At 43.7% G+C, this 15,000-nt stretch overlaps 1 protein-coding gene and 1 non-coding gene across 3 annotated transcripts in view; both read left to right on the forward strand.

Annotated features, from left to right (window-relative positions):
• The first annotated feature begins 6,522 nt into the window (after positions 1 to 6,522).
• Positions 6,523 to 6,596, forward strand: trnar-ucu. The gene has a single exon. It is a non-coding gene; the product is annotated as a tRNA-Arg (tRNA).
• Positions 6,597 to 7,774: 1,178 nt separating this feature from the next.
• kirrel1a (kirre like nephrin family adhesion molecule 1a) overlaps positions 7,775 to 15,000 on the forward strand; it is a 40,477-nt gene continuing 33,251 nt past the window's right edge. The window contains exon 1 of one of the 2 annotated variants that reach the window (XM_031585110.2): positions 7,775 to 8,465. In XM_031585110.2, coding sequence (XP_031440970.1) covers positions 8,417 to 8,465 — 49 coding nt within the window. In that variant the 5' untranslated portion in view covers positions 7,775 to 8,416. The remainder of the gene's footprint in view (positions 8,466 to 15,000) is intronic. The other variant, XM_031585111.2, reaches the window with a different exon arrangement.

Consider the following 15,000-nt stretch of genomic DNA (forward strand, 5'->3'; position numbering starts at 1 on the left):
TAGCGGTCGCGCGGCCGCGACCGGGCTGATAACATCTTAATTACGTGCATGTAGCCACAAAAATAAAAAACATTTTACCATAAAAAGACTTGTATCTGAAAAGCACTAATACTGCCAGAAGCACACGTAATATCAAATGCCTGTGTTCAGCAGGTCATTAGAAAACGACCAAAAGAAAAACGTGGTGTGCCCCCTGCTGTGCCCCACCCCCTGACGCCTCCTCAAACTAATCGTCCATTTAAACATGCTATCTTTGCCAAAATGTCTTGTTTTCTGCCATGAAAAAATCGTTATCTATCCAAACAACTAAATGATGACACTGGATAGTTTAACTGAGGATATTATTGTGGTTTATTTATGTACTCACATCACAGCACAAAACATGCCTCCATTTCCCATATCATATGATCTCAATCTTCTCGAGCTCCTCATGGCCATGACAAATATATATTTTTTTTAAAAACATACCTGAATAATCAAAGCCATATATCTCTTCTACGAAACTGTGTAGTTTTTATTGGCCACAGTACATTTTATTCCTTGTTCTACGTTCATTTTCATGTCTAGTGCCCACAAACCAACCACTTCCTGTAACAGACGACCGCATTCAAAATGCCTGTTTCTCCAATCCAGTTACTATAAACTGATTGACACCTATTCTATCCAATAGTACTCATTCTCATGTTTACAATGGTATGCCCATTGCCTGTCTTTGAATAATATTACGATGTGATTGGTCCACGCGTAACCGAAGGTTCTCTGGTGCGCTTTCCATGCGCCAGAGCAGTCATTCCCAGCACAGGCTTTGCGCATTCAACACAAGACGTGGAGTTCGCCTATGGACACAATTGGAACAGCTGGATTGTGTCCTAGACATGACATGTAAGTATCTATATCTGCATTTATGTTTTCAGACACGCATAATACTATTAGTATGCACTTTGGTATGTTCTCACAATATTGGCTTGCCTATGTATTTGTCTGGCATATTAGCAAGTCTGCTAGCAAGTTCGCTAACGTTAGCTACATGCTATTTTTGCTGTGTTGTGTGCTCGTAATGTAAACTATGTAAATACATATCTGTATGTATGGTTTCACACACGCTTAATACTATTGGTATGCATTTTTGTACGTTTCCAAATTATTGGCTTGCCTATGTATTTGTCTGGCATATTAGCAAGCCTGCTAGCAAGTTCGCTAACGTTAGCTACATGCTATTTTTGCTGTGTTGTGTCCTACTGATGTAAACTATACATGTATCTGCATGTATTCGTTCACACACGCATAATACTATTAGCATACATTTTGGTATGTATGGCATGTTATATTTCTCCTGTTGTGTACTCTCTATGTATGCATCTTTCTTGTTTTTAGTTGCATATTGTGTTTGGTTATTTTACAATGTCTTTATTTTTTTTGCTGGATTGCTGAGTTGTTTGTGTAACATTTGCCAATTGATTTATTTTTTCCAGAGAGATGTCCCTGCAGGAGATGCATCTGTCCGCTCCCCACTCATTTCATCTCATCTGAACAGATCTCATCTCATCAGAACAGAACTCATCTCATCTCATCTTATCCCTCCACACCCCACCACACACCTCCACACACCACCTCCACACTACACCACCTCCACACACCACCTCCACACTACACCACCTCCACACACCACCACCACACACCACTACACCACCTCCACACGCCTCCACACACCACTAGACCACCTCCACACGCCTCCACACACCACTACACCACCTCCACACACCACCTCCACACACCACTACACCACCTCCACACGCCTCCACACACCACTACACCACCTCCACACACCACCACACACCTCCACACCCCCCTACACCACCTCCACACCCCACCACACACCTCCACACACCACTACACCACCTCCACACCCCACTACAACACCTCCACACACCACTACACCACCTCCACACGCCTCCACACACCACTACACCACCTCCACACACCTCCACACACCACTACACCACCTCCACACCCCACCACACACCTCCACACACCACTACACCACCTCCACACACCACTACACCACCTCCACACCCCACTACACCACTACACCACCTCCACACACCACTACACACCTCCACACACCACTACACACCTCCACACACCACTACACCACCTCCACACACCTCCACACACCACTACACCACCTCCACACACCACTACACCACCTCCACACGCCTCCACACACCACTACACCACCTCCACACACCACTACACCACCTCCACACCCCACTACACCACCTCCACACCCACACACCACCTCCACACACCACTACACCACCTCCACACACCACCACACACCACTACACCACCTCCACACACCACTACACCACCTCCACACACCACTACACACCTCCACACACCTCCACACCCCCCTACACCACCTCCACACCCCACCACACACCTCCACACACCACCACACCCCACTACACCACCTCCACACCCCCCTACACCACCTCCACACCCCACTACACACCTCCACACACCACTACACCACCTCCACACACCACCTCCACACACCACTACACACCACTACACCACCTCCACACCCCCCTACACCACCTCCACACCCCACTACACACCTCCACACACCACTACACCACCTCCACACACCACTACACCACCTCCACACACCACTACACACCTCCACACACCACCTCCACACCCCACCACACCACTACACCACCTCCACACCCCACCACACACCACCACAAAACATACATGATGTACTTTTATATGGATCTGGATAGGTTTTTGGGTATATTTTGGAGAGGCTATAGACCATCATATGTGTTGTCACAATAAATGACAATATATTACACTGAAATTAATTCAGAATGGTTTGCTGTAGTACAGAAGGCAAGAAAAAAGTATGAATTCTTGATGTACAGTGACAGGTACTGGATTTTGTATTTGGTGAGGTTGGAGAGGTTATGAGACACTTGGAGACGTCTAAAGGTATCATATGGAAACTGATGTGTAACACTTGTAAACTTTTGTCTATCTGCTTCAAATTTTTTACACACACTGTCAAGATGTTGTTGCATCAGGAAATGTAAATGTTAGTTTCCTATGACATTCAAAACCCAGTTCTACACTGAAACATAAAAAAAACACTAGGCGTTTTATGTTTTTTTCTGACAAAAATGTTGGTTTTGCTGCACTGAAATGTAAACTAAAATGACATAATAAAACACTTTAACTGATTGCATTTGATGGGCCAAGTGTCTTCTTTAATTTAAGCCATGAATGGTTATTATGCAATGTTTAGAACCATAGATATTCAAGTTTTAAATGGGACAGTGCAATATAGGCGGAAATTGTCAAAAATACCCTTCTGAATTAACAGGTTAACTACCAACGGTAGTCTCTTAAAGGGGCAGTACACATTTTCTCGTACTCAGTGTGTTCAAGTAACAAGTTAACTATAAACAAGATAGAAAAGATAGGTATAAACAAATCATAAAATGGTGAAATTTCATGAAATAAATGCAAACAAAATAATACATTTTTGACTCCAATATGCTCATATTTTTGCAAAAGAAGTTTGAAGCTGTTTGTATTTATTTATATTTATTTAAGTATACTATACACTGTTGTTTACAGTTAATATAATGTTCATAGTTTGAAGTTAAAAAGTTTGAAGCTGTAGTTTGAAGCCAAGTGTTTTGTATGTATTTATATTTATAATATACTTTAAACAGTTAATATATTGTTCAATTTGAAGAAAAAAAATTGCCTTGGGAATAAAAAAAGCCTTTCTTTAATGTCGTCAATCGTCGCTTTGTGCTTTAAAAAAAAAAAGAAGTATCAGTTCAGGCACCGTTTAGGCACCGGTATCGTTTTAAAAGTATCGGTTTAGCACCGGTATTGGAAAAAACCCAAACGATACCCATCCCTACTTATTATAGCCCGATCATTAACTAAACCCATGTAGAAGGACTAATAAAGCGTCCAGCGTATGATTTGAACAATGTGTGTGTGTGTGTCAGTCAATCGTAGTGGTTTGTGTCTGCATAATCTGTGCAGCCAGCGTTACAATGTATATTTGTAAACATTGTTGCAAAAGCCTCTTCTATCTGTCTCGTTTTAACGGTCAGGCTATATCAATAGCTAGTCCAGCGATGATTATGCAGCGTTCTGCACACACTGCAAAACCTCATTTTCTGTAAGCCATGGTGGTAGCGCAGATGTGAAAGATCATGTGATAACAGCCAAACATAACCCCAGGTGGGTAGAGGCAGGGGCTAGCAGCATAGCCACTTATTTTAGCAATGTTAGCGCTGGAAGTGGTGAGCTCAAGCGGGCTGCTGAGGAAGGGACGTTAGCCAATAAAATGATACTTCACCAAATTCACTCCTCTAACAAATATACGGAATGAATGTTTCCAATAGGGTGTGCGTGTGTTGTTGGAATAACACTGGTAACACTTTACGCTAAGGGTACAGGATACAATTATCATGAATTCACACATGATATCATTGATGTAGTATATGTATTATTATGCATTATGTCATTAATGATTTATGTATTACTGCATTCCTTAATATCCCATGAATCATCAGGAATTGACGTGTTCATTTGTCATTCGTGACCTTATAAATCAACAACACAACTAAAGCATTAGGTACGGCACATCATTATGAATTGTGATTTAATAAGTATGATCATGATTATTTCTTTTTATGCAAAACAATGGGGTCATCACTGCGCAAATTCTGATTTGAACACAACTTGTGCCTAATAATGTACCCACCTAATGCTTTAGTTGATGTGTTGTTCATGCATGAGGTCATGAATGAGAGGCTATGAACTCATGTCAATTCCTGATGATTCATAAGATATGAAGGAATGAAGTAAAGCAGAATAATAATTCATAATTCATGTACCCTTACTGTAAAGTTTCACCATAACTTTAGTTCAAGCCTGTGGCAGCAGTTCAAAATAGTTTGTTTATTGCCATGCAATGAAAAATACCTTTTCACAAACTTTTTCACAAGTTCAGTGGGTACATTTTCCAAAAGAATGCTTTAATTCTGAAAAATAAAGTTGGTCCCACACAAAACTCACTCAATGTCTTTTAATATTTTTTCTTAGATATGTAGGCTACATAGAAAATGCATGAATAATAACTGAGATACCCCATTATGTTGTGAACAGTAGGCCTACGTGTGCTGTTGGCAAAATCTATGTCTATGTCTGACCTGGGCTGGCACATGTTCAGGATAAAAAGCGTGTGCGTGCACGAGCATTACGGTCGCGCGCAAAGTGTCCCGGTTTTAGGTCCGGGAAATCTGGTCACCCTATCGTAGGCTAAATGTTGTTATGTTGCTGTGTAGTGATTGTGTCAGGTTGTGTTTGTTTGTTTGTTCCTGGCTTAAGCGGTTTTGGTTCTGACTACGCAATAAAGTCCGTTCTCTAGCTGACATCTGACATCACGTCATTGACAACCGTGCAGGAAACCTCCATAGCATAAACGACTCAAAGCTACCGAGCTTTGCGGCGATAATGGAAATGTCTATTGAGTCTGCTTATTTTTGAGTGCCAGACACACAAAAGCAGATAAGATGTGTTCGCTCATAGTGTTTGATTTTGCGGTTAATAATGCTGCCTTCGAGACACTGGTTTTCATGTTTTATGTTTTCTCAATCATATAAAGTAGTTCTGGGCGTCAGAGACAGATACCTCTTATCCAGTGATCTATAGGCATAAAGAGACATGCAGTGAATTATTCTTCGGCATATGAAGCTACGCCAATTTAGTTTAAGAAAATCAGCCACGAACAGAAGTTTTGCAATCATGTTAACTAAATCTAACTTTCTGTTTAGGAAAATTACTTTGTTGAAGCAATTGCCATTTAGACATTCAATGTACAACACGATCGTATTTAATAAACGAATTCTTATCATCTATTGATGCCATGTCTGGTAGTGACATGCCCTCTCGAAGTCACAACTCGGCAACTCAGATATTATAGAAGGGGGGGAATCGAGTTTCCCACGAGTAATTCCGCCTTTGTTTGGCCATTCATGTGCTGGAGCTTATAATTATGATATATCCGATAACACGCGAAGGACGCATTTCCACAACAGGATAGCTTGTCTGCTTTTTCGACCCATGTAGCCCTTGGACGCAGCCGGAGAAAGCGACAGGCAATCTGACGCTGTGTTCCAAATGCTTCATTTCAGAAAGCAGAGTAAATTCAGGAATGAGATGCAGCTCAGGCATTCAATAGCAATTTTAAAACGCTAAAACGAGGCTCTCCTTTCCACAGTCGCGGTGGTAAACTGAGCAGCGATATGTCGCCATCTTGGCTCTACGCTGTGTAACTACCAACGTATTAAGCATGCGGAGCGCCCTCTGCTGGTTGGTCGTAAAGAGCCAAAATGCCGGCGGAGTGGTCCTGATGCTGGGGATGCTGAAGGAGGGGGTGCAGAGAGCTTTACGGATGTAAAGGAGAGCAGCGGCTCGTCTATTGGCTCGGTCTCTGTGGCGCAATGGAATAGCGCGCTGGACTTCTAATCCAGAGGCTCCGGGTTCGAGTCCCGGCAGAGATGTTGCCATGGCTACCGCACAGAGATGCGGATTCTTTTGTGTGGCGCCGATGATCTGGGTCGGCTGCGCACCACATAATTCTCGCCTTAATATACGTCACGCCATGGTTATTCCCCAGTATGGTAAGAAGAGCCATGAACTCCAAACCCTATCATGTATTTGTGAAGCCTGAACAATTTATGGCAAACCTGTTAAAAGGAAAATCATTGAAATGAAAATTCTAAAAAAAAAAATGCACTAATAACCTGGACTGGTGTTTGCACAGATATTTGTGGATTCAAATTGAATAGGGACAAATCCTTCTCCTGATAGTGGTGAATAGGGAACAATTTCTCCTGATAGTGGTTGGTAGGGAACCACTTCTCCTGATAGTGGTTGGTAGGGAACCACCTCTCCTGATAGTGGTTAATAGGGAACCATTTCTCCTGATAGTGGTTTAAAGCCAATAGTTTCTGGTCACTGTGCCCTGGCTCAGTGCTTAAAGCCAGTACCATCAGCCCCTGGGCACAGTGTAAGCACACACCAGCACCTACAGACACACACCCACATGTGCACACACACACACACAAACACACACGCACATACACACACACGCACATACACACACATTACCTCGTCTGGCAACTTCATCTACTGGCCACTTAGTTTACATATTGTTATATATATAATAATATCATATATAATTTAAAATAGCTTACTACACTTTTCATTCCAAGGTATCTCATTTATGGCATTACCATAAACTATGTTGCATATTTTATTGGCCTACTAGCTCATGAGGAGCTGAAGCTAGCCTATATAGGCCTATTGCATAGTGTGCAGGCCTACACACTCATGTGGAGCTAGAGCTAGCTTATAGTATAGGCCTATTGAGTGGAGTGTCTTTAACGTTCTTGGCATTTTCACTTAGGCTATAAGTTATAGCCTATAACATATTAAACATGCAAAAAAGCTCACTTTCATTTCAATTGAAGAAACACTCGGTCATTTGGCGGTGTATAGGCAAGCCACTTCAATCGTTGTCGTGATACATTATCGCCACCAGAGGGCGGCCTTTACCAATAATCAGCACCCCGGTGTCAGGAGCCCATGGAAGGGAATGGAATGACAAAAAAAAAAAACTGGTGAGATATTTAGTTTTAATGAGTCTGCATAACTGAATGCATGGCCTGCTAGCCTAATTATCAACTAGTGTCAACGTAGGTAGCTCAGTCCATCGCCTCAGTAAAAAAAAACCACAGAGTAGCCTAGTATTAGGTGGTCTGAAACGTTGCCGATGGAAAACGCCGGTGTAGTGCCGAGTATATGGCGACAAGTTGTGTTAAATGGAGAAGAGGAGGGACAGGGCTTAGTGCGGAGAGATTTTCTATGCGCCCGAGGCAGCTCACGGCTGTGTGTCGCTGCCCAGCCGCGGAGTGGAGAGAGAGAGGGAGAGAGGAGGAGAAGGAGGAGGAGGGAGGATGGGTGGTTACAAGGGAGGGGGGTCTGCTGTGGTGCTGACGCGCAAGAGAGAGAGAGAGAGCGAGAGAGAGAGGGAGGGAGGGAGGGAGAGGGAGAGAGGAATGCACTGCTAATGAGAAAACGGAGCGGTGCTGGGCAGGCAGGAGCAGAGGAGAGAAAGAGACTGAAATGGGGAGAATGATCTAAAGCACAGCCCGAGAAGCTGAGAGCGCGAGGAGCCGGAGGAGACGGCGAACACGGACGGCACCCATAACGCCTGGAAAGGATTTATAATCAAGAGTTACCGGGGGAACTACGGGATGCATTTTTGATGCTCTCCATGCGGAAAACTGAGCTAACGGACTTGTCGCTCGGCTGAACCATGCAGCGGATTCTGCTCCTGAGTTTGGCGCTGTGTACTTTTCACCGAGGTAGGACCCAGCTCCTTGCGCTCGCCCATAATCAACGCTTGCGTGTGAATGTGAAATCGCGTTTGCAGCTGCCAGCCAGACGCTCCGAAAACTTGATGAGGCAAAAAGTTTGCGTGTGTATGTGTGTGTGTGTGCGTGTATGTGGGCTCATCAGGGGTTTTCTTTTGCGTGACACACAGGCTAAATATCTCTCTCTCCCCCTCTCTCTACCCCCCCCCCCCCCCCCCTGCATGTGTGTGTGTGTGTGTGTGTGTGTGTGTGTGTTTGTGTGTGTGGTGAAGAGATTGGGGAAAGGAGGAAGGGGAGATGTAATCCCGAAGGGTTTTCACTTAATGCCACCTCTATCAGTGTAATACTCGAGTCTCTCCGTTGTGTGTTTGTGCGTGCGTGTGTGTGTCTGTGTGTGTGTCTGTGTGTGTGTGTGTAACCGAATGGACATGAACGCGGCCCGTCTCCATGAGCAGAAATCAGGGGAAATGACCTTTGCGGCAGCTGATGTTCAGTGGAGGCGATGTGTGTTTGCGAATCAACCTCAGCTCTGCATAACTAGCGTTCTCTTCAGTAAGATGTCTTGTCATCCGAATACCCAATGAGCGTGGGATTTATAGAAGAAAAAGGCAACACACACACACACACACACATACACACACACACACACACACACACACACACACACACACACACACACAGATGGTAGCTACAGTACTCAGTCACAGTGATGCTCTTCTAACATCATTGTGGGACGGATGTGCCCTTATGTGTATGTAGTTAGCTTAAGCGACTACGTGCACGTGATGAGCCTGTCTTGGACATGCAGGTACATCTCGCGACCTGTATTGCCCGTGCACGTGAGACAATGCCAGAGGCATGTTGGGTTTTTTCTAAAAGCGCCACAGCACCTGTACATCGTCCACACTGCACGGGGTATCGATTAACAGTGTGGCCCGAGCATCTATCGTCGTGTCAGTGCGGTTTTCGACGTTGTCGCGGTTGAGTTGCTAGGAAACCTTCCTGAAATCTCCGTGTATGCAATTCCGCGAGGTCCTGCGAGCTACCTGTTAGATTACGGCATCTTTTACGTGCTCGCGCCAATGCAGACACTTTCCTCAGCAATTGTCTGCCTTTATTCTGTATATGTCTGTGTGCGTGTGTTTGTGCGTGTGTTTGTGTGTGTGTGTGTGTGTGCGTGTGGGTGTGTGTATGTGACCTCACTACATCATAGGTAAGGGGTGCGTTCAGCTTTGTCCCAGAAGGTAGATGATGTCATCCGATTCTTTCTTTCTTCTTGTGTTTCTTTGTTGTGGACTTCTGACCACACGCCTGCCACATTCTCCGAAATATCTGGGCTTCCCTGAGTCCAGTGCGTTTGTGTTTTTGTCGTGTAGTTGTTGTGTTTGTGTTGTTGACTGCGTTGTGTTGTGTTGTTGTTTGGTTGTGTGTCAGTTTAACTGGAGCGCTGGAGTTTAGTGCTCAGTGCTGAAACCCATGATTGATAATTTTATGACTATTAGTGTAGTCTCCTCAGAAGCTTTTAATTGCAGGCCGTAAAATATCAAACACACAGTGATGGTGACATTACAACGTAGACACAGAATCTGCAACAATATTTAAAACGCTGTCACACACCAAAGCGAGCATAATATGATGCAACACTCAGTGTATGAAGGTGCGACATAAATGCCGAACGCAACATTCAACACACACATAGACTAACACACACCTAAACTACACTGTGACTATCCCGACCTTTAACTTACACACACATAGACTAACACACACATAGACTAACACACACTTAAACTGTACACACAGAGACTGACACACACATAGACTAACACATACTTAAACTACACACACATAGACTACACACACATAGACTAACTCACATTAAAACTGCACACACATAGACTATTACACACACACATAAATCCACACATAGACTAACACACACAAACAAAATTCTAATGGTTGGCTTTAGACATTCTGAAGCAAAGCACCCAGAGGTCTACAGGCAGAGACCTAATGTACACACACACACTCACACACAGAGAAGGATAGAGAGAGACGTACACACACACATTGCTCTCCAACCTCACAGCTGACCAGGCATGTTGACACACACACGCTCTGCGGAGCTGTACACAGTGATGCGGTTCACCCTACACACCCATGGCTGTTATTACACACAATAACTCACAACCTCAGGCAGCGTGATTATATCATGCAACACACACACTCACACACTCACACACTCACACACTCACACACACACACACACACACCCACATGCACCAGACCAGAGAGGGCAGCGAGGACACGCCGCAACAAACCTCTCCACACCACAGGCAAGCATGAAACAGACAACACACTCTCTAATCAGAGCAAAACACACACACACACACACACACACACACACACACACACACACACACACACATACACACACACAGGCATACCATTTTTAAAATGATACTCAGTGCCTAGCATACTTCTACACACAAACACACACACACACACACACACAAACACACACACACACACACATACGTCAGCAAACACAACATGTACAGCCTAACACAGAACAGCACACACCACAGCACACACTTTGAGTACTACGAGAGCAACTCCGAGTGATCAGTGATCTGACACTATTCCCTGACATCTCTGTATGTGTGTGTGTCTATTCCCTGACATCGCTGTGTGTGTATGTGTGTCTATACCCTGACATCACTGTGTGTGTGTGTGTGTGTGTGTCTATACCCTGACATCAATGTGTGTGTGTGTGTGTGTGTCTATTCCCTGACATCGCTGTGTGTGTATGTGTGTCTATACCCTGACATCACTGTGTGTGTGTGTGTGTCTATTCCCTGACATCACTGTGTGTGTGTGTGTCTATTCCCTGACATCACTGTGTGTGTGCTCACCCTGGAAATACCAAGCAAACACAGTGACGATACAGTGCCCTTCAACACACTCACACACCTAACACACACTTTGGAACCAGTGACAACACCACAGGGCAACCCCCAGAACATTTCACACAGACTACAACCCCCAGAACATTACACACACAGAGCATTACACACACACAGAACATTACACACAGACTACAATACACACAGACTACAACACACAGAACCAGAACATTACACACACACACACAGAACATTACACACACACAGAACATTACACACAGACTACAACACACAGACTACAACACACAGAACCAGAACATTACACACACACACACAGAACATTACACACAGACTACAACACACAGAACATTACACACACACAGAACATTTACACACACACAGAACATTTACACACAGACTACAACACGCAGAACATTACACACAGACTACAACACGCAGAACATTACACACACAGAACATTACACACACACACACACACAGAACATTACACACAGACTACAACACACACAGAACCAGAACTTGGCCTATACTGTATGGTGCTTAGGGTTCTAAAATAGAAAGGTGTGTGTGTGTGTGTGTTTATGTGAATGGGCCATGTTCAGTCGGTTTGAAACAGGCCCAGTGGGGTTGTTTACAGTGACAAAGCTCTCTAATGATGGTGTTTAAAGTGATTTAGTATTATAGGGATGGTGTTTAGTGATGCAGTAGTTTATGGGTGGTGTTTGTAGTGATGTAGTTCTCTGTTAAGGGTGTTTGTGGAGATGTAGTACTTTAATAGGAGTGTTTGCAGTGATGTAGTACTCAGTTAGTAATGTAGTACTCTGGTAGAAGTGTGGGACTTTAATAAGAGTGTTTGCAGTGGTGTAGTACTCAGTTAGTAATGTAGTACTCTGGTAGAAGTGTAGTACTTTAATAAGAGTGTTTGCTGTGATGTAGTAGACTACTCTGTGATTGGTGTTTACACTTCTTACAGCAGTTTAGACACTGTAACTGAACCTTGAGATGCAACCACTGAAACCTGAAACTCATATCCACCACCAGGCCAAACGTCAGGTCTGCCAAACAACACCAGCCTCTGCTGATCTGAGCCCAGTCTGCAGGTCCATATCAGACAGAATGAACACACACACACACACACACACACACACACACACACACACACACACACACACACCACACTGATACACACTATATTGACATGCACACACTCCACACACCTAGACCACACTGAGAAACTTTACATCTTTACGACAGTTCACAATGGAGATTTTATTTTCATGTTATGTTATGTATATTTATTATATATACGTATATTATATATTTGATATATATTTATAGCATCATATTTTTTGTAGTCAAATAGAGTGCCATTACACACTGATGAGATCAATTCCAAACCCTACAGGAAGAACTGTTGTGGCGCTCGTGGTTTTCCCCCAGAACAACCTCTTTACATGATTAACACAATATGAAAACACAACACATGTACACACACACACACACACACACACACCCACACACACACACACACACACACACACACACACATATCTATGATTAACACAATATGAAAACACAACACATGTACACACACACACACACACACACACACATCTATGATTAACACAATATGAAAACACAACACATGTATACACACACACACACACACACACACACACACACACACACATCCATGATCAACACAATATAAAAACACATGTATACATTTTCAAAACATTTTTATTCTTCAATGTACTGTAGTAAAATAAACTGACATTCAGTGAAAAAGTAAATGTACTTCAAAACATGCAACTGATACGTAAAGAACGTAGAAAACAGTCAAATAATTTCCTTTTATTGACCAATATAATCCAATGAAAAAAACAGTTTGTACATAAAGAAAGGCCTTTGTGGACCCATTGTTCCAAAACAAGTGAAATGACCCCAAGGTTCTGATTGGTCCATGGCCCTGTTATCTGTTTATCCTGAGGTTCTGATTGGTCCATGGCCCTGTTATCTATCTATCCTGAGGTTCTGATTGGTCCATGGCCCTGTTATCTATCTATCCTGAGGTTTTGATTGGTGTGTGACCAATTTTGACTCCTAGTGTTTCCACCTGGGGAATTGTGTGTTAGTTGGGTTTGAACTGTGATGCCTTGAGTTGGTGATACTGAATGCCAGTGCTTACTATATGAGCACATGGTGCAGTACCTGATGTATGAAGGGATTTGTGTGGAGTTTTGCTGAAAAGCTCAACCATCTGAATCATGGGTGAAAACAGGGGAATAGTATTTAAAGTTTTGGTAAATGGGTCTGTCTTTTGGTAGATGGCGTCACGATTTAGAATGTTTAGTTAATAGGCCCAGTTATAGTGTGTAAGCGATATTTGTGTGTATGTGTGTGTGTGTGTGTATGTGTGTATACTTGTGTGTTAATAGGCCCAGTTATAGTTTGTAAGCCATCGAGAAAAACCTACCTGCCTGCTTACAATTACACACTACACCTACCTGCTAACAATCACACACTACACCTACCTGCTAACAATCACACACTACACCTACCTGCTAACAATCACACACTACACCTACCTACCTGCTAACAATGTGTGTGTCTGTGTGTGTGTGTGTGTTTGTGTTTCATCACACTGCTATGGGTATTCTTTATGAGTAGAGTAATGTGTGTGTCTGTATGGTGTGTGTGTGTGTGTGTGTTTCATCACACTACTATGTGTATTCTTTATGAGTAGAGTAATATGTGTGTGTGTGTGTGTGTGTGTGTGTGTGTGTTTCATCACACTGCTATGGGTATTCTTTATGAGTAGAGTAATGTGTGTGTGTGTGTGTTTGTGTTTCATCACACTGCTATGGGTATTCTTTATGAGTAGAGTAATATGTGTGTCTGTATGGTGTGTGTGTGTGTGTGTGTGTGTGTGTGTGTGTGTGTGTGTGTGTGTGTGTGTGTGTGTGTGTGTGTGTGTGTGTGTGTGTGTGTGTGTGTGTGTGTTGCATCACACTGCTATGTGTATTCTTTATGGGGACGATACTCTATATGCAGAGTGGTTAATACTGAGAATGGAGAGGATGTGATGCTCCTAAAGATAGAAGTGTTTTAGATTAAGAGCAGCGATGTGTAGAATAGAGTCTATATACAGTCACTGGTTCACACAGAGAGCCAATCACAGGAGTGGACTGTGTGCCGTGGCCAATCACAGGAGTGGACTGTGTGCCGTGGCCAATCACAGGAGTGGACTGTGTGCCGTGGCCAATCACAGGAGTGGACTGTGTGCCGTGGCCAATCACAGGAGTGGACTGTGTGCCGTGGCCAATCACAGGAGTGGACTGTGCTACAAATGTCTGGAGGAGTGGCGATGTCTTTCTTGTGGTGAAGCTGGGAGGTGATTCTGGGTTTGGTTGTGTGGTTGCGTTTGGGATTGATGAGGTGGTGGTGAGTTTGGTGAAGATTTCTGCCTCAGTTGTAGGAAATGTGTGCAGCCAATCCCTGTGAAGGGGAATGCAGCTCCTGTAGGAGTGACCTCACATGCTGCGCCCAGGGTGAGTGTGTGTCTATGTGTGAACAGGAGTTGCAGGGTTAGGGAGTGT

Source organism: Clupea harengus, chromosome 18 (assembly GCF_900700415.2).
Source record: "Clupea harengus chromosome 18, Ch_v2.0.2, whole genome shotgun sequence".
NCBI classification, from domain to species: Eukaryota; Metazoa; Chordata; class Actinopteri; order Clupeiformes; family Clupeidae; genus Clupea; species Clupea harengus.